This window comes from Tauraco erythrolophus, chromosome 1 (assembly GCF_009769465.1).
Source record: "Tauraco erythrolophus isolate bTauEry1 chromosome 1, bTauEry1.pri, whole genome shotgun sequence".
Classification (NCBI taxonomy): Eukaryota; Metazoa; Chordata; class Aves; order Musophagiformes; family Musophagidae; genus Tauraco; species Tauraco erythrolophus.
In genome coordinates, this window is record NC_141465.1 from 48,616,519 (window position 1) to 48,642,035 (window position 25,517).

The 25,517-nt window shown below is 38.3% G+C and overlaps 2 protein-coding genes across 4 annotated transcripts in view; both read left to right on the forward strand.

Annotated features, from left to right (window-relative positions):
- ADGRG2 (adhesion G protein-coupled receptor G2) overlaps nucleotides 1-20,803 on the forward strand; it is a 54,466-nt gene extending 33,663 nt beyond the window's left edge. For 2 of the 3 annotated variants that reach the window (XM_086609069.1, XM_086609078.1), the window contains exons 11-27: nucleotides 110-144; nucleotides 1,574-1,656; nucleotides 2,331-2,391; nucleotides 3,209-3,975; nucleotides 4,783-4,981; nucleotides 5,321-5,477; nucleotides 7,580-7,729; nucleotides 7,955-8,077; nucleotides 9,223-9,268; nucleotides 9,374-9,477; nucleotides 10,062-10,186; nucleotides 11,028-11,296; nucleotides 12,126-12,225; nucleotides 12,535-12,809; nucleotides 14,774-14,875; nucleotides 15,621-15,773; nucleotides 20,619-20,803. In XM_086609069.1, coding sequence (XP_086465195.1) covers nucleotides 110-144; nucleotides 1,574-1,656; nucleotides 2,331-2,391; nucleotides 3,209-3,975; nucleotides 4,783-4,981; nucleotides 5,321-5,477; nucleotides 7,580-7,729; nucleotides 7,955-8,077; nucleotides 9,223-9,268; nucleotides 9,374-9,477; nucleotides 10,062-10,186; nucleotides 11,028-11,296; nucleotides 12,126-12,225; nucleotides 12,535-12,809; nucleotides 14,774-14,875; nucleotides 15,621-15,773; nucleotides 20,619-20,803 — 2,934 coding nt within the window. Of the gene's footprint in view, nucleotides 1-109; nucleotides 145-1,573; nucleotides 1,657-2,330; nucleotides 2,392-3,208; nucleotides 3,976-4,779; nucleotides 4,982-5,320; nucleotides 5,478-7,579; nucleotides 7,730-7,954; nucleotides 8,078-9,222; nucleotides 9,269-9,373; nucleotides 9,478-10,061; nucleotides 10,187-11,027; nucleotides 11,297-12,125; nucleotides 12,226-12,534; nucleotides 12,810-14,773; nucleotides 14,876-15,620; nucleotides 15,774-20,618 lie in introns of all 3 variants that reach the window. The other variant, XM_086609087.1, reaches the window with a different exon arrangement.
- Nucleotides 20,804-23,635: 2,832 nt separating this feature from the next.
- PHKA2 (phosphorylase kinase regulatory subunit alpha 2) overlaps nucleotides 23,636-25,517 on the forward strand; it is a 42,853-nt gene continuing 40,971 nt past the window's right edge. The window contains 1 exon segment of the mRNA XM_086609098.1: nucleotides 23,636-23,713. Within this exon segment, the coding sequence (XP_086465224.1) occupies nucleotides 23,636-23,713 (78 nt within the window).

The following is a 25,517-nucleotide window of genomic DNA, read 5'->3' on the forward strand; positions in this document are numbered from 1 at the left end:
TGTTGTTACCGTTTGGAAAACTTTCTTCCAACTTATTTTTGATAATGTCAGTATCAGTCCTGTTTTCCCTGACAAAACAATTTTTTTCTGTTTTCGCTTGTCGTTACAGTCCTCTGTTATGGAATGCAGGGCAGAAAACCAGAGGTTTGTTGTTAACTTTTTAAATACTCATATATTTAAAAGCTCATATATTGTTTTGTGATATATCAAGTGTGAATGGCTATGTAACAGAAGAAAAAACAAACTTTCTAGGAAGTTAAGTTTGAGAAACAGGCCGGAGAAATATATGTAGGCTGACAAAGAAATTCTGATTCCATTATTCTCCTAGCATTAATGATTTCTTTTTTTTTAAGGGTTTGTTGTTTTTGTTTGTTTGTTTGTTTGTTTTAATCAAACTATATTGCTTCTCATTAATCTTCTGGTGAAGCACAAGCTTGCCTGCCATATTTCTTCTGCATCTTTGTATTAGCTGAGTCACATAGCAACTTAGCCACTAAGGGCATGGGATTTGCAACCACCAAACTTCCAGATCTTGTGAATACAATGCAGTCTTTGTGAGGGAATTGCTTCAGACATCATAAGTTTTTGTTCTTTGGCTTGGGAAACCAGCCATCCTCAGGGTAGGGGAAGCCTGAGAAGGTAACTAGTTCAGGATTTGGAAGATATGAGGTATTAGAATGGCAAGGCTGCTCCACAGAGGTGATGCTGGAAACCCTGAAATGTAGATAATGTCTGTCAATTTAATTGCTACTCACCACTAAATTGCTGGTCCTCTAAAGTGATGAGCTTGGAAACACTATATTCTAAAACAAAACGTGGAACTTCATTTCCCCAAATACTTGAAATTGGAGTTTATCTTCCTGAGTTAGGAAGAAAGGGTCCAAAACTCTCCAATAGTAACAGACAGAAGGTCAGATCCCACCTTTATGTGATATACCAGCAGCAGTAGTTAGTGTACTGTTCTCATTCTTGTTAGCTGGAAAGAAGCTTCACTTCATCTTTTGTGTGTTACTTTTTCGTTTACCTGTGTGTTTGAGTTTGCTGAACCTGAAGAATTCTTACTGTAGGTTTGCTAGTTTAGGCAGGGTTTCAAGTCATCGAACCGTAATTGTAAATGTGTAGTTACATGCTTGAGTGGATCATTTAAATTCTCTCTAAAGTCAAGAGAGAGAACACTGTCTTTCCCCAGGTGATGGAGATTTCGTATACACTGACATAGCTAGCTAGGACACTTTGCTAGTTCCTCTCTGGAGTTTCTTTCCAGTAACAGTGGAGATTACATTACTATCTTTACAAAATTATCAACACTTTAGTGACTAACATTAACTAGGGAAGACCCCATTTAAGAATCAACAGTGTCTGTAGAGGAAAGAGAAAATAAGCTGCCACAAACTGACATATTTCTCCTCTATTTAGCCTAGCATCATGGTTTATGGGCATTAAAAATATACTCAAATCTGAAAGAGCCTAGGAAAAATATGCTTTCACACTTAGCATTTGGTGTTAGTTTCATGTGTTGTAAAGATGAAGCAGATCTGTTTCTTGAGTCTAAAGCTTTTTCTTCTCATTATAGTATACAATGCAGTTTCATAATGAAGCTGGCTGAGAGTGAGAATGTAAGCAGTTTAACAGACAAAGCAGAAATAAGCCAACTTGGTAAGTTATACTTTAAACACAGTCTCATCACAGTTACCGTTTCAAATTAAATTTCATATCTTTACACAAAATCTCAAAGTAGCTAAAAGAAAAGATTATTTATTTTTGATAATTTTTTTAACAATATAAATACATCAGAAATATACCCTTCTGATTTTTGGGTGGAGAAGGAGAAATTAGAAATACATTTAGAAAAATTTTGATATAAAATTGCTGACTACATTAATAAAGCAGACTTTGAAAGAATTAGGTCTAAGATTACTTGAGAACATAAACGTGTTACTGAAATTGCAATCTGAATTGAAATGTTTATTAAATAGCCAAGCTTTCTTTGTGGTATTGTGATAGTGGTGGTGTGAGTGGTGACTCATACCATTTGGCTCTTTGCTTCAAAAGATGTAGCTTTGCATTTTGCTTTATTTACGATAACAGAAAGAGCAATCTGCACTTGTCAGCCATTGAGCAAATATCTGGGGGTATTGAAGTATTCTGACTGGTCAAGATCTGTTTTGCAAATATCATCAAACCCTGCCTCCCCCTTCAAAATCAATTTTGCAATTTACACTATTGTTTAAAGAACATAAACCACATCATTATTTGAATATCCTACTTAACAGTATTAGTAATTTTTATGCTCCGAGATTAACAAGGTTAATGCTGCTTTGCCATCTCAGAACGATGCTGCTGTTCATCACTGGAGTATTGTTCCTTGACTGCTGAAGAATTACAAATGTAGTAAGTACAAATACAAAATTTGACTTGCTTATTTCCTAAAACTTTTAATGCATTAACAGAGTCAACTTCCACATTGCAGTGTAATAGCCAGGAAGGACTCCACGAGAACAACCTGACAGGCATTTTCCTATCGAGCTCCCTCCCTATTCCTCCCTCTTCCTCTCCTCTCCTCTCTCCTCTCCTTCTCCTCTCCTCTCCTCTCCTCTCCTCTCCTCTCCTCTCCTCTCCCTCTCCTCTCCTCTCCTCTCCTCTCCTCTCCCTCTCCTCTCCTCTCCCTCTCCTCTCCCTCTCCTCTCCCTCTCCTCTCCCTCTCCTCTCCCTCTCCTCTCCCTCTCCTCTCCTCTCCTCTCCTCTCCTCTCCCTCTCCTCTCCCTCTCCTCTCCCTCTCCTCTCCCTCTCCTCTCCCTCTCCTCTCCCTCTCCCTCTCCCTCCCTCCCTCTCCTCTCCCTCTCCTCTCCTCTCTTTGTTTTTTTTCTTTCCTTTTTTGTGTCCTTTTTTCCCCTTTTTGTTCCCCCTGATGCAGGTAGCTTTTGTGTCATCAGGTCACCTCCAGAATAGGCAGCAAAGGCAGTAGTAGTATTTATGGACTTCCTAGTTAACAACTAGAGCAAGATAGAATGTAAGAACATTCAAAATGTTATAGAATTCATATTTGTTACTACAGCATGAAACATCCAATCTGATGGATTTTAAAATATACATTATTCGTAATATGTCCATATCATTCAGATATATTCCTCTGTTATAACTTGTTCTTTAAAATATAAAGAATGTTAAATTTAACATGCATATGTCTGCCTTTTTTTTTCTTTTACAGTACTATAGAAGTGCCACCGCATTCTATATGGATTCCTTTTCCTCGTTTTCCTTCTCTCCCTAAAAAGACTTCCCCCAAATCTAATACTTTTATTTCTCCCACTATGCTTTCTACCAAACAAAGCCCCACAATCAGACCACTGATCACACCATTCACAGAAAAACCTTTTTCTAGAACTCCCTCACAGAATCACAGAATCACAGAATCACACTCCACATCTCCCACTACAAATCCTCTCTCTGAAACTTCTCCCATACCTACTACTGAAACATCTGTGTCTTCCACCAGTGTTACCACTACATTTTCCTCTTCTGAGTCTCTTGCTCAACCCACCATGCCAACTTTTCCTTCCAGAGCTTCTAATAAATCTGTCACTATTTCCACATCTGCAGCAAAGTCTGTCACTAATGCTGCTTTCTCAGTTAAATCTGATGCTGCATATCTTACCAAGCCTGTTACAATAACTTCTCCTTCTGTAGGTTTCACTAAACATTCTGCAGTTTCCTTTTCTGAGCTTTCCCTCAAACCTCCAACAGCAATTCCCCGCTTTGAGACTACCACCAAATCTGCTGCACAAATTCCTCCTGCTACAAATTCGACCCAACCTATTTCTGGTAACAAAAACATTACTGCACCACCTATTCCTCCCCGTACTCCTTTCTCAATAACTTTGACCCCCACTGTTAGTCCTATCAACCATTCTGTCTCAGCTCCTCATCCTCATGCTACTGCTGGTGGCCATGGTAGCCTGCCTAATGGGAGCACAGGTAAATATGACAAGTAAAATGAGTATTTTTTTTTTTTTCAATCTTGAATGTCATATACTGAATTTGCTTTTAAACTTTATTAAACAAGATTTTACGTGTGACTTTTCAATTACTGTGAAAAATCTGAGAACTGTCACGAGGTGTATACTTATTTTAAAATACATTCTGATTCCTTTGGCCAGGATGAGTGATACCTCACCCTACAAACTGGTTGGTAACTGTGATAGATAGGTATGATGTTAAGTTCCTAACAGGCACCTTTTGCAGAAAAAATTAAGTCACAGAGCCAGGTAGCTTTTTTTTTTTATAACTAAGCTAGTATTCAAAATATTGCAAATCAATGTTGGATCTTCCTTAAAATATTGTTATTGATTAGGAATATTCTTAGTGGCTATGTATTTTCCTATGAAAATTGTATGCATCTGTACAAGCTTCTTTTCAAATTGCTGAGCTTATCTTGATTTTATTCTACTTTCAGGCATCCAGTGGCTAAAAATCAAAAATAATAGATTATTTAACATCACTAATGGTCTGGTGTGAGGAATTTTCTAATCAATAAAAAGTGGAATAAATGCTGGCCATCTGAAGCCTTGCTTTGTGTTTTCATAAGATTTAAAGTATTGCTATCTGCAAAGTAGCTGATAGGGAGAAAAAGGAATTCTGTCTCACATAACATGTTGAGAGACCTTACAAGTTGTGATAAGGTTTGTTGATCAAGAAAACTGCTTAATTTTTCTGCTTCTCAAAGCTTGCTTCATTTGTTGAACACAGTGGTTAAATAAACGCACAACTTTTCTTTTGTCACAGGAAAGATCCTATCATCTACCACATACACAACTTCTGTATACACTACCATTAATATCACCACAGCTGAGCAAATTGTGTCCAAAATAGAAAATGATTTAGCAGCTGGAAAAGTAGAGCCAAAAGATGTAGAAAGGATGGTTAGTGAGGTTAGCAAAGTCCTGACTGCTTCTCCACCATTACCACCCCAAATTTCCAACAGGTAGGTCATTCTGACAATAGATTAAAGGTGTGTTGTATTGACTGTCTTGATAAATAGGCTTCAACAAGTTTCATTTTTTCATAATCATAATCCAAAAGAGTATTTCTTGTTCTTTAATGTACTTACACAAAACCAAAGGACTATCACTCTAGTGTTACCAGCTCTACCATAATCTAATGCCATGAAAAACAGTGTATATTTTTGTCTTGACACCACAGTAAGTAAGCAGAGTCAGCTGTATTTTACACTACACTTGGATTGCTGCTACATAACCACAACTTGCCTGAGAATTTTGGGTGTCTGTGCTTGGTAATACTAAGTTTCTCTTTTTCTTAACAGAATTATAAAGCTGGTGGATTATATTGGCTTAAAACTGAACTTTTCAGCCATGTCTGCTGATTTTGCCTCCCCTTCCTTGGCTCTGGCAGTTGTCAAAACCAATAGCATCCGCTCCAACCAAATGTCTTTTGCTGTCCAGGACTCGGCTGATCTCCAGGTTAAACACTGATGGTTCTAAATACTTAAAAATTCTCAAACATTTATTTTTAAGTATTTACATTTTTATATTTATATGTAACATGAGTTTGTTCTGTTTTTATGTCACAGTTTCAGGATCTTTTGTTCGTGTTAGCTTCAGATAGAAAATACTTTGGTTTTGAAGCCCTCCATAGGTTTCCTTTCATTTTCTATTGTGTAAATAAGTGTAAATAAGCAACAGGCTTAGCAGAAGCTGGCATTCAACTAGTAAGTTGCTAGAGAGGGTGCAGCCAGAACACCATAATGGACAGAGTGCTTGGTGGAGTAACTTTGCCTTAAAAACCCTGAATCGTGAGTCACTTAATTACCCACCCAGACAGTGCTGAAATTTGTCAAGGAGTGTTGTCAGATGGCTTCATCTATTAGAAGGAGATTAACTGGAGAGGATTCCAGGAAAGAACTGTTATGTTGCTTGAATAGTGACATTCATACATTTTGTCACTCGTGTCTAGTTGGTCTCGCCAAGAAAGAAGTGCTTAGAAAGTTTGGATCCACTTTGTCTCACTCAAAACCTTCCTCCTGATTAAGAAAATAATAATTTGGACAATACCAGCCTTGGAGGCTTAAGCAAGGAGAGATGGAAAGTTCTAGATAAATTTTGGCACATTCTGTCCTCTCAGAGAAGGAAATAGTTTAATGTAGCATGAGCCATAAGTAGTACTGGAACTGTTCTGTGATACTGAAAATGATATGAAATGTTAACATTTGAGTTCTTTTGTATTTTCTTAGCAATATGTGGTACATGAATGTGAGGTGACTAGGAGGTGGTAGTGCTGAAAAACCAGATATTTGCTAAGTAACAATCTTCTGGAAATCTCATGGTACCAGCAATGAAATTCAGAAAATTTTCAACAAGTATCATCAAGTTCAAACCAGAGCAACAGGAATGCTTTTGTGGAATTGATTTGGTGTTTCTTTGGTGGCTGTCTAAGCCAGTGGTCTCCAAAGTGGGATCTGATTACCCCAGGGCATGCACCCGGCAGTCCACTGGGGTGTGGGAAGAAAATATTTTTTATATGATTAATAAATAAATAATATATTTTTTAAAAAAATGTTTAATGTTTATCTCATCTGTTTAAAATTTCTATTCTTCTGTGTGTTTTATAACATGCATAATACATTAGTACCACAGTACATGCATATAAGTTATAAATAGATATATTTTGGGGTGCACACTCAAAAAAATTTTAGGGGGTGCATGATCAAAAATGTTTGGAGACCACTGGTCTAAACAGAAGAGTTAAATCATATTGTTAGGGCACTGTGGGGAACTCACACTGTTATTCCTATTACAGACAGATATATCTTTAAATACACAGATAATTTCTGTCTTCAGTTCTGCTGATATTTTACATCTCTTAGGAATTCTTAGATTATGATATTTGTATGTAAAGTGCCTAATGTGTAACAAGAAAATGTTTGAGATTTTGTACTAAACAAAGCTCTCTGTCCTATAAGTACAGCACAGAAAACTGGGTGAAAGTTCAGATCTTTTTTTAATAATGTTAGATCACTAAGCTCTTGAGATATCTGAATTGTAGCTTATCCAGTTTATTTTTGTCATTTTTGCCAGATCGTAAAGTTAGGGTTTATGTTTTTAGAGTATGCTTAACCTGCTGTATTTTAAAATCTATTGACAAATAATGGCTTTTTACCTTTTTTCTGAATTCTGACATACTTTGTATGGGATATAAAAATTATTTGCCTTTGCAGGCTTCCATGCTGTGAAATGTTAATCTCCCTACACAGTTACACAGACCTACCTAGGTTGTTGCTCATGACTTTTTTCAGATCCACCACAGTGGTGTGTTCTGTCCTGTAAGCAAAAGGGTAAAGCCCAGCATATTTTCAATGGTAGGCAGACTTGAAATTAGTTGCATCCTTTTCAGGCCTGCAGATGCTATCTATTCATTGGAGCAGGAGAGGAATGAGAGAGCAGCAATGAGTTCCTAATAGTGATTACAGAGAGATGTGTTTTAAAGTTCTAAACTGAGAATAAGTTATAATTTAACTTTTCTTTAGTGAGTGAAATGAAGGATAATCCTTGCATTTATTTTTCAGATCTCTTTAGGCATTAATGCAATTCATGATTTAAATAATCTCGGATCAATTACACTTCCTACATCATTGCTGATGAATTTACCCCCTCAAGAGCTTGACTTGGCTTCTAGAATTATATTCAACTTCTTTAAAAAGACCACTGTGTTCCAGGTATCTTTCTGATCCTCTGTTCATAAGGGTTTTAAGCTCAAGCCTAGAGCAAAATAAAATATGAATGGACTTTTTGCCCACAAAACAAGTTTCAAATCTTCCTGATTTAAGAAGTAATTGTTTTCATTCAGTGCTCACTTGCCATAATAACTGAGCTTGTGGGTGCTGTACTCTTCTATGGTCTCCTTTAAGATTTTATGATCTGATTCTTTTTTGTCATTCCAGGATCTGTCCTTGAAGAATGCATCTTTAATCAGCAATGTTATATCTTCAAGTGTTGCTAACCTCACAATTAGCAACTTGAAGGCAAATGTTACTGTCACTTTACAGAATATCAAACCTAATCAGGTATGATTTACCTTTTGGCAGACTTGCCAAAAGTACAATTTTGTTGCTTCCATTGGAATTGTTGTAGAAGAAATACTGTACTAAGAACACAGATCAGTTGGTTCTGCTTTACTAGTGCGGATGTTTCATCTCCATCTGGACTTTCAAGTTCACTCATGTTTGCTTATTTATCATTGGTATAAATTTTTGTTCTCAGATGGTTTCAGGTAATTTTGCTCTATCACTTATCCATCCAGTTTTTATCTTTCCTACCTACCCTTCTGTTTTATTCTTCAAAGAATAAAAACTCACATGAAAGCCTGACAGTGGCGTCTGCTACGGAGATGCTGCAATCATGACATTTGTAGGTGCTGCATGGCCAGAAAGCAAATAAGTCTTTTTTTCTTAGGGGAAATGTTCCTTAAACTGGAACACGGAATTGAGTCATCTGGAAGTATTAGGGCTCATATACAGCATCTCTTTCCTAAATGACCATCAAGGGTTAAAATCTTCTATCTCATCTCTTAGAAGAGTTTAAAATACTGAAATATTATAAACTGAGCAATTTAGGAATTCCACAAATGTACCTGAAGCTTTTTTCAAGAGCTGACTTAGTGTAGTCTTTACTTGTATTGATACAATACTGAGTTTTGAGATACAACTGGATTTATTAGTATTCATTGCAGTGTAGTGTATTACTGCTTCTGGTTTTAGGATTTCTGCACGTGCGTGTGAAATCTGTGTGTAAACCTTTAACATCATGGAAACATAAAGTGATCAAATGTTTGCAAATGAAACAGAGTTTTTCCTTTTCTGTGTGGTCATGTTCTTGATACTTACAAAATCAGTAAGGATGAGAAATGCCAAGAATTTTTACAGTGTAGGAAGACAGTGAAAGAGCATTCATAATGTTCGACCATGAACAGAATCTTAGTGTAAGCATGACAGCTAGCTCCTAAATAATGACTTCAAATTTGTTCAGCATATTTTCACATGCATATTGCAATATTAATCCATTCTATGCATCTAAATTAGTTTTGCATCCATGTAAAACAGGTGTATTTGCTGTATACAGTAGTTGTTATTGCTTGCATTTTGTAGATAATTCATAAATTACTTGATCATAAACACAGTTGAGTAAACCTTTTTTTTTTTATCCTAAACAGGATAATTCAACAGTTAGATGTGTTTTTTGGGACTTTAATAAAAATGGTAAGTACTTGATATCACCCAAGATATCATGATGTTTTAGCTATGTTAACTCATGTTAATATAAATTAAGACTTTTATGAATAAAAAAGCTGTTTTCTTTAACAGGTGGACATGGAGGCTGGTCGTATGAAGGTTGCATAGTTAAAGAAAGTAGAGTAAATGAAACAGTCTGTTCATGCAACCACCTCACAAGCTTTGCAGTTTTGATGGTAATTATTTAAAAAATTATGCGATCTTACCCTAATTCAAGAACACATTTAAGCATGTGTTATCTTAAGCAAATGAGTATTTAGAAAGCACACACCACCCATGAAATACTCCTTCAAGTTCTGTTCACTTCAGTGTTAGTACTTATAGCCATACAACTAGTCATGTGCTTAAGCATGTTGAATGGGGACCCATGAGTTCCGTTGGAGTAAAAAATTCCTTAAGTGCTTATTAGACTGCAGCTTTTACACTTAGGCTATATACACTTGTTTATTTTGTGGGAAATAAATATTAGGATAAATCAGTTTTAAAAATTAGGTTTTTAATTAAATGGGATTTAATAATTAGAATCATAGAATATCTCAAGTTGGAAGGGACCCATGAGAATCATAAGTCAAACTCCCTGCTCCTTGCAGGACTAGATTGGCCTTTCTGTTTTTCATTTAACCTTTCATAAGATCCATGATGAACTTTTTTTTTTTTTTTTAATTGCAGAGGGAAAGGGGCATTTTGTTTTTTTTTTTTTTCTTGTCTTTTTCCATTTGATAAACGTGTTCTCTGAAATTACCTTCTGTTTCCCTTTTAGAACTTATATGGAAATACTCCTTTGAATCCTACACAAGAACTGATACTGACATTTATATCCTATATAGGCTGTGGCCTCTCTGCAATTTTTCTTTCTATTACTCTTGTGACCTACATAGCCTTTGAGTAAGTACCTGTTTAACTAAGCTCCCATTATTCTTCAATTATGATTGCTTGTAGTCTTCACTGCAAAGTCCTTTCCAATAGTTATGGATTCTGTCTCCATTAATAATGCACAAATTTGTCCAGTTTGCCAGGAGGGTGTTGATTCAGTCTTCAGGAATGTCAATCTTGTGAACAAGTGAATTAATCATGAGGCTTTATGCAGTAAGCAGTGATGAAGTAGCACTCAAATATTTTACAATGGATTGTCATAATAGAAGTGTGAAGGAATGTGTTTAAGACACAACATATATAGAGCAGTGCAGACTGATAGCATTTTTAAGTGCATTTATATTTTTTGTTGTTTGTTGGAACTATTGAATCCTCCATACTTTGTTTTGGAAATCCTCGTCGAAGTTTTTCAGCACATGTTTATTCTCTCATTATCCTGTCATCAAGGACTTACTTGTCTCTATCAAAGCTTTAGAAGCCCAGTCAAAAGTCTAATCTAGCTTAGCAATAAAGAACAGTCACGTTTTGTTTTTTGGAAGTACTGTAACAAGGAGAAGCTCAACATACAATGTAAAAAAAAAATAATTGTGGTACTAAACTCTAAGAATCCAAGTTATTGCTGTATTTATGTAACCTTATTATAACAAACTATATTCATACAAGACAGCTAATTTGGAAATGTTTTGTAAATTACACTGCCCATGTATAAATGCAATATATGAAGCATTATATATGAATGAAAATATGTAAATAATTTTTTTTCTTGGCACTTGTGCACTAAGGACTACAAGAGAGGAAGTAAGTCAGAGATCTATGGACAATTGATGTCATTTCACTAATTTGCTTTTTTTAGGAAAATCCGGAGAGACTACCCCTCCAAAATCCTTATTCAGCTGTGTGCTGCATTACTTCTACTCAACTTAGTTTTCCTCCTTGACTCGTGGATTGCACTATATGATACACGAGGCCTCTGCATTGCAGTTGCAGTATTTCTTCACTATTTCCTCTTGGTTTCCTTCACCTGGATGGGCCTAGAAGCTTTCCACATGTATCTGGCCCTTGTGAAAGTCTTTAATACCTATGTACGGAAATACATCCTTAAATTTTGTGTTGTTGGTTGGGGTATGTATTTTATATTGTTGTGGGTTTTTTTTCCATTTTGGATGCTAAATAGAAAAATCCTCTTATCAAGTATTTCGGTGAATATGACACAGTTCAGAAATGAAAATGAAGCAGTCATTAAATGTTATGACCTTGCAGTGACCAGGTATTCATTATCAGTAAACCTGATCCTATATATTCCACCTTTCTGAAGTAGGGATCTCCCCTCTGACAGTAGAACTGAGGCTGCTGCAATGCAAATTGATAATGTATTTTCCTTGCACAAGTACGATAGAACTGATTTTGAATGTGCATATGTCCGTTTCCATTTGCTAGATCAGGTGTATTTTGAAAAGAGATGCCAATTAAGTATATATATTCCATTTCTGGGTTAGCACTGTTGCTAACAAAAAGCAGCAAAACAGATCTAACTGGATAAAGGATGAAGAGATTCTGGACCTGATTATCCTCTCTGGCCACTTGAGTAAACATGAGTGAAGGCACTAAAATCAATAGAATTGTCTTCTTAAAACAGATGTAAGAAAGAAAATCAAGTATTCTGTATTTGATGTTTTAAATCAGGTTGATGAGTGATGGTATTTGTTGCCTTACTCAGAAAGGTTTGAAGCTAGCTATGGAGAAGAACTCTTGTTTCTTTGCAAGTTATGCTCCTGAGCAGTTTGGATGCTCCAGTTTGTAGATTCTTTCAGACAGCTATCAGTCAACAGAATTCAGCAGACAAATTTCAGAAACAAGTTGTAGATTTCACAGAAAAATATAATAATTTTAAGTCCTCATAATATTGTCTTTGTCATGATTTTCACTTACGTGTTTGCTCATGATTTTTTAGGGTTACCAGCAATAGTTGTGTCCATTGTGTTGGCAGTATCACCAGATAATTATGGACTTATAACCACTGGAAAGGTTTCAATAAACAGACCTGATGAATTGTGAGTTAAAGGGAGGTGCTTTTTTGGGGGTGGGTGGGAGGGAGGTCCTATGAAATTGCTTTTCTTTAAAGTAAAGTTGAGGAAGGGAAGGCAGCAATGGAAGACCTTTGAAATGGTATAGCTCTACAGTATGCCATGTGTTTTGTGGTTATTGCCTATCTGAAAGCTCTTATCCTTTGGCCAAAAAAATACTTTTTACTAAAGAGGCAAAAATCGTTTGCATATGCAACAAACTACACCTTTATCTCATTTTTATTTTACTTAATTTCTGTTTCCAGTAATGGTTGACAGACTGTTCTTGTGTTCTAGCTGCTGGATTAAGAATAGAATTGTCTTCTATATTACTGCTGTGGGATACTTTTGCCTGATATTCCTGATCAATATCAGCATGTTCATTGTTGTGCTGATCCAGCTCTGTCGTATCAAAAAGAAAAAACAACTTGGTGCTCAAAGAAAAACCAGTATTCAAGACCTTAGGAGTGTTGCTGGCCTCACATTCTTGTTGGGAATTACTTGGGGATTTGCTTTCTTCACAGTAAATGAGGTGTTTACTTTCCTCTTTACCATTTTCAACACTTTGCAAGGTAAGTTTGTCTTCCATGTGACAGCCCATTGCATACCATATAATGAACAAAAGATTTGGAAAAGGCATTTTCTTGATTTAGCAATGAATGTGTAATTTTGATATGGGCTTTAACATGTTAATTACATTAGAGATGATACTGCTTTACTGTAATCTTAAGTTACCGTTATGTTACAGTAAGGTACAGAAAAGCTAGCTACTTTTCATAGGTATAGTATATTTCTGTCTATAAATATTATAATTTTTAAAATGTATGCAAACCAAACACTACTGGAAGTGACTATTTCTCTAGTCAACAGATCAACTGTAAATAGTTACTGTAAGTATTCACATAATAATGCAATTAATGTAGTGAAAAACTGTATCAGTTCTCCATTTACGCCTAAGGCTTAGGGGTGAGATGTGACATTCAACAGAGGGCCGTTGAGACAGGCAAGGCTGCAACATCTGAAAATTAGTGGTCTGACTTTCAGATTAAGCTTGGCCTTTAGTACTTAAGAACATACAGGAAGCAGATATGAAAGCATGCAGCTTTGCAAAGGCCAGGATGCTGCTGGACGTATCCAAAAGCAGAGTTTCAGAGGCTGCAAAAGCTTTCATATAAATAGGAGGTACTGTAGGTGCCTACAGTTATCTAAGTATACCTGAATTGCCCTACTGAAGTTTGGATCCAAACTTCTGCTTAAATGGCACTTCAGATGACTGGCTGGATGATTTCCCAGAGAGACTAAAGCAATGGAAACTGCAGTTCAGTGTATGTACCCCTCCTCTATTTGCTATGTTGATTTTTAGAACCTTACTTTTTGGTAGCTTGAGAGGTTGAACCCAGGTCTTGCATGGGATTGTGTTAAACTAACACAAGTCAGAGTAATCCGTTATGTGAAGCTAAATTTACCTTTTACCCAATTTTAAGTCAGGTGCGCGGCAAATTTTGATATTAGAAATAATAAAGGTGCATAAATTGTATTGACTTTAATGAAGCTTATGCCAGTGTTTCAAAACTGTATTTAAAAATGGTATAGAACTATCTGTGTAGAGCAACACTTAGTTACATTAAATAATTCATCCTGAAAGCCAAAGTTAAGAAAGATACTTCAGCAAAAACAGATGTGAGTAATCTCTTCTAGTGGGATTTTACGTGCTTTACTGGCTTTAAGAGCAGTGTAAACATAACATACATGCACATCTGCACCAGTCTGATCATTTAGTTTTTCTTGCTGTTCATTTCTATTCATTATAAACCTAACAGGTGTTCTCAGGGACACATTGTAGCTGGATAATTGTGCAAAGACTGAGTGCCACTTTTCCTTAAAGGGGGACAATGGCAATGGACTTTTAAGCAGGGAAAGTGAGGTCCCACCCTGTGTCAGTTAGAAGTCAATAAGAAACAGATAATGAGTCTGTAATGTGGCACTGGCAAGAAATAGAGATGAGTTCCATCCCTTCTAATTTGTCTTTGTGGTAAAGGGGTAACTTCTATTATTATTTTAGATACAAGTTATTTTCTTTGTATGAATGCTCATAATTTTGTAGCACTACCGATGCTATTACAGTTGGTGGTAACAGGTTAGCTGCTAATAAAAGATGGGACAGTGTCACACTGTGCGCCAACAGCTGCATAGCCTGACAGTGTCATCTCGTACCCTCTGTTTGACAGTGCTTTGAATTCTTTTCCAAAAGCATTAAGTAAATTTCAGGATCCACAGAATTCTTTCCCTCTCATTTGATAGAAGTAAACTTTATGAATTTTGTGGATTTGGTTATATTTATTGTTCTTGCATTTGTGTGTATGATTCCTCTCATCTATGTAACAGAAATATACTCTTCAATGTTCAGAATTGTAAACTTTTCCACCAAAGAATGGCGTCATTACTTTTGATTAGAAATTTAAAAGAAATGAAAGAAAACCAAAACATTGTAGTAAATGTCAATTTTGCAACATTCTCTAATGTTACTGCTTTTCAGGGTTCTTCATTTTTATCTTCTATTGTGTGACAAAGGAGAATGTCCGTAAACAGTGGAGAAGATATCTCTGTTGTGGGAAATTCAGGCTGGCTGAAAACTCTGGTAAATATGAATTTATTTTTTTTTAACTTCTGAATACTTATATTCAATGTTAAGTTCCTAGTAGTTTGTAATACTTTAAAAAAAAAAAATCAATAAATCATGTTGCTGCAGTTGCAGTTCTAATTTATTATCCAATGTATAATAAACCTCCAAAATTACAGTCTTTAAAGGCGGTAGTTGATGATGTAGTCCTTACATGCTGTAGCATTAAGCTGTTAACTGCGGCTGACCTCTTTCACTGCAGTATAAAGGCATGTTTTTGCAGAAGACTTTTGATCAGTTAGAAACTGTAAGATTTGTTCCAGCTTCGGAGTCAACTCTAGTTTTACCAGTGACTTCCACGAAAACAAGGTGAAGCACAGTTTAAAGCAAGAAAACTGTAAATGATTCTATGTTATATTGTTATTCAGTAGTTGACTGCTTATAAAGCTATGTACTTTTTATACACTTTTAACTTAGATGATCAGCTGTACTTCAGTTATTTTTCTGATCTGATCTGCAGTCCTAAAACTGTGACAGTTGTCTGCTTATATTAAAAAAGGGACAAGAGAAAAATGAACTAGATTTAAATAATTTTAGACATCAAGAATCATGAAATTCTTAGGAGGATATCATTCTGTCTAGAATACTGTGAGGAGAGTGGGTACAGCCTTGTTTTGATTTTAATTCAGTTGCATTATTAACTATATTTTTATATACTGCTTGTATGAGTTGTGCTATTTTCTGTTACTTGTATCTATTGTAGACTGGAGTAGAACTGCTACTAATGGTTTAAAGAAGCAGACTGTAAATCAAGGAGTATCCAGTTCTTCAAATTCCTTACAATCAAACAGTAACTCCACTAATTCTACAACACTGCTAATGAATAATGATTATTCAGTGCATGCAAATGGAAACGGTATGTATAATGCAAAATAGTACTTGTCAAGTTAGGTTTTTTTCTTGTCTTAAACCAGAAGTGCTATGCTTTTTCCATGCTAATATAAACTGAAGTGCTGACAAAATATTACTCATAAGTATAGGGTCAGAATATTTCAGGATGTCCTAACAAATAATACTAAACATCCGTTTTAGGGAATTATAGACAAAGTTTTAAAATACCCATTTCTCCTTCTCAGTGGGAACTCTTGATTTATATATTAAATAGTAGGTAATATTCATTATTAGAGCAATTACTTACTAGAAACTGCTGTTAACACTTTTCTTGTCACCTGAATATATGACGATAAGCTTCAAGCATGTTTTAAAACAGTGCATGTTTTAAACTTTATTAAAACAAACATTGCCTGAAGAATAAAGAAATATAGGGTAATAACACAGCTTGAAAGTACGAAAGAAATCATGTAGGAGGTAATATGAGGAAGAACATTAATGGCATACTCACATGGAAGCTGCTTATGAGAGAAGAAGTAAGAGAAAATGGAGACTGTAACTTATAAAATCACCTCAGTGAAGAGACCACCGCTGAGAGAGCTTGCCTCACTGTTCGCTGCAGAGAAAGTATTGAAACCGAATTTCTCTGTAGCTCTTTGTTTCCCATGTGGGGTTTTTAGGAATGTTTTTGCCTAACAGAAATACATCTTTGTTGCTGGAAACAATTCTTCAGAAGTAAAATTCTCTCTCCTTCCTGTACTAACCCAGTACTGTCCTCTGAACTGTTATCCTCTGCGCTGTTCCTGAAAAGTTGAAATGCAGGTGGATGTAGCACTCCAATCAATTTCACTTGCAAATTGGTGTGGCTTGTTTATCTATTGAGAAGACTAGATATGAATTTCCACTGAATGTACTTCTTAAAAATTATCTTTTTTCAACAGACATAATGTAGTTTTTCACACTTCTACTGGACACACGTCATGATTTGAGCTCTCGGTAAAGACAATCAATTTTTCAAAGAGAAAAATAACTTATAAATCTATAATGTATGAAAGCTTAAGTTGAGCAAAACTTACAGGACATTACTCCTGTGTGCCTGAGGTATTTTTCCCAGCTGATCAAGAGCTGAGGCTAAGAAGTCATGACATCAGCTAGATTGTTTAGTGTGAAGTTGTAGAACATGCTCACAGAGGCTGTGTTGTCCTTGTTTCCTGGCATATGCTCTCAGAAAACAGCAGATAATCAATGAGAGAATCTCAGCAGATAATCTCTCAGATGGCACGGAATAAAAGCTGTGGAACTTGTTATGTGCTGCTCCCTTAATAGATTACTGTCCATTTGGATGTACTAGCTGCATATTGTACAGAAATCACAACACTTCAGGAAATGGCATTCGGACATGGCCTGAACAACTTTCCAAATTCAGCTTGTAAAATTAGTTCTTTTTTCTCTTGTCATTCCTTTACATAAAACCTCTCTGTTTAGATACCACATAATGCAACAATTAACATACTTTGTATCTAACAAGTCAGTAGAGAAACAGAATCCAGTAACTCTCACTGTCATCAAATACAAAGCAAGGCAATATTTTTAGGTAGAAGTAATACCTTTTGAAGAGACAGAAATTTTCAGGCACAAAAGCCTGCATGTTTTGTAGGGTTTTTTTACCAGCTATGTTAGTTACTCTGATGAAAGATGCCACTTCTCCCTGCAACATTTGACATGCTTATACACAGCTACAAAAGCATTCTGGCTACTCTTCTCAACAGAAAGAAAGATAGCAACTTGTTCGTTGTAGCAACTGAGTGAATGATCCTGTTGTGGCTTTCTGGAACAAGTTTTTGTTGATTTGGGTAGTATTTTAGAATGAGATGCAAAATTGATGGTCTAAACCATTGAGCGATGCCAATTCCGTGTGACATGCTCCAGTTCTGTCCTAGTTTATTCACATAATTAGATCATTCCAGTGTGAGAGTCTCTATGTCCTGTGCCAACAGCTTCTCAAACAAAGCAACTGAAATAACTTTCTTAGAACTTTGCTCCTATTCACTCATGAACACAGATGTCTCAGATGACCCACCTCATCTCCTCTTGTATTCCACTGTATGTTTTGAATGCTGTGAACACCGTGCCACATCTTCCATTCATATCAAAAGAGTTGTATTATACCTTGCCTGCATAGTTTCGACTAAATAATTCTTCTGGGTCCTTAGGACTTCCACAAGAAGAGGCTAAACTTACGCTTGGATAGAGTTGGTCCTCCGAGCAAAGCTCTTTGAGGCAATTCCTTACACTTAATCATCCAAACATGGGGCAGTTGTGTCTCAGAAGAGCTGGGCAAATGCCTCCAAAAGGAAGTTGACTGATGTTAGACAGGAACATGGGACCTTCTAATTTGTGGTACCTGATTTCCCTGCTCTTACAGCTAGAACTTCAAAATAACATTGCAATGCTTCATTTTAAAAAGTGAGCTTTAAAAAGTGAGAAGTTAAGACCTATGTCATAAATGTACTGAGCTGTAAACACTTAACGGTTTTGGCCTCACTACTTCCACTGAGATGCTATTCCAGATGCAGGATTGAATGATTTGCCATGGTAAGTTTGAGGTGTCTATACAGCTTGTGTCTTTGCTTGCCTACTGGGCTGTGTAACTTCATCTTTTTGTGGCATACTTATACTTCCTTGTTTTCAATTTTTCTCTTACAGGTTTGTGTGTTTGGGAAACTACCATTAAGTACCACAGGGCTGAATCTGCAGATTTCCTTACTGACAAACAAAAAAAACCTTTCTGAATTTCTTCACAGAATAGCATTATTTTTTTCTCAGATTTTGCCCTGACATTAAGGCACAGCTATTTCAAATGCTTCTTCTAAAATAAAACAGTTGTAGTCAGGCAGGGGATTAAACAGTTATACATGCACAATTACAGTGTCAATCTTCTGCTCATCTTACCCTGTCTACATTTGTGCCTGTTGAAGTGCTTGATGGCCTTTTAGATTAATAATTAAATATTAGACTTTGTATTTAAGAGGTTTTGCATAATCTTTTGGGCCATTGCTTCCGTTTTGTGGGTCCAGTGGCAGCTCAGTAGTTTGGCATGGAATTTGTAATCTTTGCCTGACAGCCATCACCACAAACCCACTCCCTTAAACTCCCATCCTGAGATGTTTAAATTAAGGTATACTATTTACATTTTCAAACTGGTAGTAAGCTTTACCAGCTAGAAAAACATGTTCACATCATATTTAAAAAAATACCGTCTCTCATTCCAAAGAAAAGTTTCCCAATTAGACTTTGATACAACTGATACGCTGACATACGCTTGAATCAGTAGGGTAACTGCTGACAGGTATGCAGTCTGCCTAAAGTCGAGGATTAGTTTCTAGAGGAAGCGTTTGGGTAGACCGATACTAAACCTGTGTGTTGGGAGCCCTGGCCCAAGAAGAATAGAGAAGAGCAGTTCAGCCCAGTCACTCAAGCAGCAGACCTTTCTGGAGGGATTAAGTGCAGGGAGGGATGTCACCAAATACTTCTCCCTCTGGGGACACCAACAAGAAATACTTGAAGAGCATCCTGTAATGCAGCCCTGCCCCTTCTCAAGGGGTTCAGAAACTTGAGGTAGTGAGAGTGGAAGGGAGAGGACAGAGTAGAAGCAAGATTCTGTTCCAGGATATTTGAGGTAATTGATGGACTGAATCCAGGCATACTAGAGAGGATCCGATTTTGATCCACAGAACAGAATCATCTTTCACTGCCTAGAGATTTCTCACCAGTGTTCTTCCTCCTCCTCAAACCATAAACCACAAGCAGTTTCTACCTTCACTGTTGTGTCTTTTCAGTAGATTTACTCAAATCTACTGAATCATGATGATGTTTGTATGTGAAGTGTTGTGCGTATTAACACAAATAGCAAACTTGGATGGTTTATGTTTTTTATTAATTCTGTTTCTGGTATAAATGATAAATGACAGCTCTGCATCTGTGTTTGTGAACTAATTTCTCAGCATTTAACAAAATGATCCCCTCCTTAAAGAAATACCAGTTTTGTTTTTGGTTTCTCTGTTGTGGTATTCCTTACAATTTACTCCTACTGATATGTTTCATATGATATCAGGATCCTGGCAGATCTTTTAAACTTGACTGCTTTGCAAAAGAAAAGAAAGAAAAAAAAATACAAGCAGAAACATTTGCACAAATACTTAAAAGAAAAAAATCCTAGTTCTCATCAAAATTGTCTAGAACGTGATGCATAGAGGTAGGAGATTCTGTCCAGTCAACTGAGCATTTGTGGAGCATTTCATTAACAGGCTGCAATCAGCAGTGGTATTACACGTGTTCCTTGTAGATTCACCTAAAAGTGTAAGATTCTCAGTTTAAATATGGCTTAGACCCATGATTGAACCTAGGCCATATTCTGATTGCCCTCCAGAAATAAATGCTGCAAGTTGAGTGCCTTTCAAAGGAAAAAAAATATCCTTGTTTTCTCAAACACCTTCTTGTTTCACATGCATGGCAAAGCTGAGAAACCTTTTAAACTTAACTTGTTAAAACAAAACCAGAATGAGAAGTATTTTGCATCTTATCTAGTGATATTTACTCCAAGTCAAAGTCTACATTCTGAGAATTGTGACCTTCACTGCTTGAAATATGGAATTCTATTGTGCATAAATACATTAACATCTCTCAAATCTCTTACTTGATTTCACACAGGAAAATAAATATATACAGAATATGTACAGAAAAATCAACATTCTGAAATTGTTGCAGGGATAAAACGAGAGTGCATGAACTCCGTACAGTGACTGAAAAAGCATGGGAGACTTGATTCTGAACCTTTCTGACAGGGGATGCACTTTTTTTGTTTCAACAGGCCATCTTTCCAGTGAGAAGAATGGTGTTTCTTTCAGTGCCCAGAACGGCGATGTGTGTCTCCATGACTTCTCAGGCAAACAACTTGTATTTCAAGAAAAGGATGATACAGGCAGCCAAAAAAGCCATATCTCGCTCAGAAGGACTTCAAAGAGGGGAAGCCTAAATTTTATTGAGCAAATGTGATTTCCTTTCAAACGGCACATTGTTTTACAGTGTGAAGTAGTTATTTACTTTAACAGTTTTACATAATGTGAGCAGACCAAGAACTGATTTTATTTAATATATGGTACTGGAACTTCAAGGCAGCCATGCAATGGATTGATATGGACAATTATTAAAACAAAAAAAAAAAAAAAAAGAAAAAGGAAGCTACTATTTTGACAAAGTATCTTGGATGTCAAATTAGAACTGGCACATTTCCATTTTGATTCTTCATTAGAGGTTTTTTTGAGGTTTTTTACATTTAAAGGAAAGTTTTGTTTAGACTTTTTTTATTGCAACTAAGTTTATCTGGATATAATACATAGTATAAATGTAGGAAGTTACAACTTGTGCATACGAATGGTGTTATCTTTAAAAATGTTAGCTCACTGTCTTCAATTTTCGTATGTTGTAGTAGCAGACTGTAGTGATGTACATAAGCAGAAAAATATCAGCTTTTAAGCATCTTAATGATACTTTTATATTTATTTCTTGTAATATAAATTTAAATATTCCTATGTATAGAAAAATAATTGGTATTTTGTTTTAACTTTTATTGTAAGTTTGCATTTTTCTTTAATTGAGAATAATTAACTTCAACATAGAATGATACAGAAGGTAATTTGTTCAGAAAGTGAAATCACTTGGAGTGGTTTAAACTTATTCACAAGATACAGAACTGTAAATACAAACACTTCTCAGTCTTGAACTTTAGCGACAGCTTAGCACACCACAGAGGAACAGAAACTGGGTATCATCAAAGTAGAGTGCCATGAACGAGGGAACGATAAATAACGTGGTCAGTACGTTATTAAATACAACTAAGTTACGTTAGCTTGAGTAAGTCAATGGGAGCTTTTGCCATGGATTTCAGCAGGGTCAGTATCTTATCTTGAGTGGTGTTTCTAGGTATTTAACACACTGCCATTTCTCATTTGCAATGATACAGAAGAAGTGTTATTTTTTGAAGAAAAAATACAGAGAATAAATTCTAGCTGCTATATTCAGTAGTCGAGAAATTGTTACATTGTGTGGCTGTATTTTAAGGGGCCACTCTTGAGCTGTTCTAATCAGTATGTCTGCTTGTACTTTGGCCCTTGGTTGGCAAGCCAAATCCTGAGGCCCTAGCTCAGTTATTCCTGAAGCAAAATTGCATTCCCTTTGTGATGTTTGTCTGGAAAAAGCTGGATTTTGGCTCTTTGTGCACAACAGCTGATAACCCGTAGAACATTGTGAAAATTCTTCCTGAACAGAAATTAGCCTGAGCCCTGGTTGTGCCACTTCTTCCTCACACAGGTGCACAGCTGTGGCCGTTACTTTTACCCCTTGTGCTCTTGGGCAAAGGTTGGATGCTCCTGGAGCAAGAGCTAGAACAAACTGGCACTGCACTGTGGAGTGCCAGACCCTGTAAAGGGGATTTCTTGAGGCAGATGCACGCTGGAGGGGAGCAAGGGCTTCGCATTCCCAAAGGACTCAGTAGGGAGCCCTGGAAACGCTCTTCTCAACAAAAAGCATCAGTTAAATGCCGCCTTGTCTGGGGGCTCTGTTGTAGCTTGGCAATCGGAGCTCTTCAGTACTCAAACCCTCTTGTGGTTCTGTAGGCAACGCATGGGTTCTGCTGGTCACGTATGTCCAAGACTACTCTGAATATGCTTTTAAAGTGAGAATTTAAAGTATTTGTTGTGTTTATCTACAAGGTTTTAACTGCATGTTAATAGAAGATTGTGCTGGAATGCTAGTAGCTAGAATGCATTTCTGTGAATGCTTTAACTATTTGGCTCACTGCCTTTGCACTGTTTCTTGTAAATTTATTTAATGTTCTTGTATTTATATTTTCAACTGTAAAAAAAAAGTAATAAATTTACAGGAAGTAAAACATGTAAAACATATAAACTTTGCCTTTTAGATAAATGTGTTGTTATACTGGGCTGTGTTACAATTCGTCAGATTACACGAGCTGCAGTATGTAACCTCTTGGGAAGAATGCTGACCTAGCCCTTACATTTATTGTCTTCTACATATTTTACCTTTTATGGTTCCGGCAGATCTGGCTTTTAGCAGAGAAAACCCCGACATAAGTCGGTCCAGTCAATGTCAAGTCCGGTCAACAGTGCAAGTCTTACATGTTCTGTCTTTCATTCTATCGGATCTCAAAACGGCTAAAAAAAAAAAAAGGCTTCCAACAATGTTCTGTCCTTTTGCATTTTATCTTACGAGCTCACAATGAGGACGTATAAAGTCGCCTTTATCTTTGACAATTCCGCCTGACTTTTGGTGCCTGCCGTCCCTCAGCTCGCCCTTCTCCTGCTGCTTCCCAGGGCAGCGTGCAGAGGCTGCGAACACCGCAGGGAAAGTCTCCTGGTTGTTCAGAAAAGCTGAATTTGGGGATTTCAAGTGTCCCGCCTGCACCGAAGCGCACCTGCTCTCTGGGGGTCTGCAGGCTCGCGCGCCTCCTCCCGCTGGAACAGGGCGCGCTTCCCCTCACACGCTCCCGCCGCCCCCGGGCACACGCCACCGACCCCCCTGGCCGGCGGGAGCAGGCCGCGAGCCGAGCCGAGCCCCGCCCCGCCCCGCCTCGCCTCGCCTCGCCTCGCCGGAGAGAGGGCGGTCTGGCGCTCCGCCCGCCGCGCAGGCCGTCAGGGAGGAGGGGAGGAGGCAGCGGCGGCCATCTACGGGTGCCGCCCCGCCGATCGCGGCGCTGGTGGCGGCGCCGATCGGGACCGGAGGGGAGAGGGCGGGCCCGGCAGCTGGGCCGGCTGAGGCGGGCAAGCGCGGAGCGGCGGGCGGGCCGGCCGGCAGCCGGGTCGTGAGGCGATGAGGAGCCGCAGCAACTCGGGGGTGCGCCTGGACGGCTACGCCCGCCTGGTCCAGCGGACCATCCTCTGTCACCAGGTGAGGGCGGCCGCCGCCGCCGCCGCGGGACGCCTGGCTGGGGCTGGGGGCGCCCGGGGCGCCGCGGCGGGTGCTTCGGGGGGGCCTCCGGCGGAGCGGCTGGAGCTGCCGGGGCCGGTGACCGCAGCCTGGCTGCACAAGGCGCACGACGGGGCCGGTGTGGAAGAAGACATCTCCTCTCCCCGGCGCACGGCCTCCTTCCCGTATCTCCTCCTTTCTCCGCATCTCCTCCTTTCTCCGCCTGAGGTGGAGCGCGGGGAAAGCTGAGGCGGTGCGGATCCCCGGGTGTGCTCGCTAGCCGCTGACATAAGTGCATGTTGGAAGATGCGTGGAAAAAATAGCACGCTTGCAAACAATAATTCTGTGTGTAGCATGTGTCCGTGGTCATATGATACACACCCACCCGTTGTAACACTATACATCTATCTATCTATCTGTCTGTCTATCTATCTATCTATATATATGCATGCCCGTGACCCTGTGAAGTCCCAGTGACACAGAGGTCTCTAGCAGGGCCTTTGAAACGTGCCTGTCAGCATCGGCTCGGTGTGAACCCAGGACAGAGCAGGGCTCGCAGCAGCCGGCCTGCCAGCTTTGTGCAGTACGCCTGTGTGCCGGGGTGCACGTCCCAGAGATGATTCCCGTCCCCCACCTGCTGCTGGTGCGGCTTGTGCAGTCTTGGTTTCAGCGGGGCAGCTTCTCCCGGTGTTAAGGTTGCGTGGGCTCCGGCTTCTCGGGCGGTGCTGCCTCCGTAAGTGGCAGTAAAAGAATGAAGATGTCAGGGCTGCTAGGGAAAAACCGTTACCTGCTCTGTGGTTTTTTTTTTTTTCTGGCCAGTGCGTGTGCATAAGCGTGTAGCATAGTGCTCTCTGCTTAATGTGCTCGCTTCACCCGGGCTCCGAGGATGGGCACTCACAGCAGTCTCTGCAGTGTCATGCTTCCGTTAAAACAGTCCAGTACATAAAGGTGAGAGCAACACGACTTTGTTGTGGTTTTTTTTTTGCACAAATCAATTCCCAAATATACTTAGTTGATGAGAGTTACAAGAAACTGGAAAGCAGTGAAAGAATAACTGAAGACTCAAATCTACTTAGGTCAGTAAGATTTTTGTCACTGACTGTTGTGGGCACGGGGTCCAGTCTCCTGTGAATTAATGTTTGTGTACTGATTATCATAAACTCATTAGAAACAATCGCAAGGCCATGGTATAGGTGGTGTGAGAAGATAATTTTGCTGTCTCTCTCCACTGGGATGCAGGAGATGCTTTGAGTTGTGCTCCTGTCTCTGCGTTTTGTCTGCAGGATGACCTTGGGCAAGTCACTTGGCTTCCAATGCCTACCTTGATTTCCATGTTTATAGGATGAGGATGCTGATAACAGCCTCCATTAGAGCAGAGATGGAGCCTCTGGGATCCAGAGATCAAACATGCCTCGTTAAAGCTGTCCCTTAATGATGTTTATGGTTAACAGTAATAAAAAGGGTAACTTAATGGCAGTATGGAAGTTTATACCAGTGACACAGAATTTTGTGATCTCTATTTATGGTGCTTGGATGCATGTTCATGACTCAGTGCTGCCTTCTCCACTACATGCTCAATGCTGGGAAGAGTTCATAGATGGGAGAAGGAGATAAGTTTTCTTCTGTGCGTGGAAAGCAAGTCACAGGCTAGCAGCAAGGCAGAGGGACAAAGATATCATAAGAGGGCCCAGAGAGATGCTGCAAGACAGGCTTCTAGATTTGTACTCTATATCTATACTCTTTGTGATTTTCCACTGCAATAGATTGAAAACGTCCTGCTCAGCTA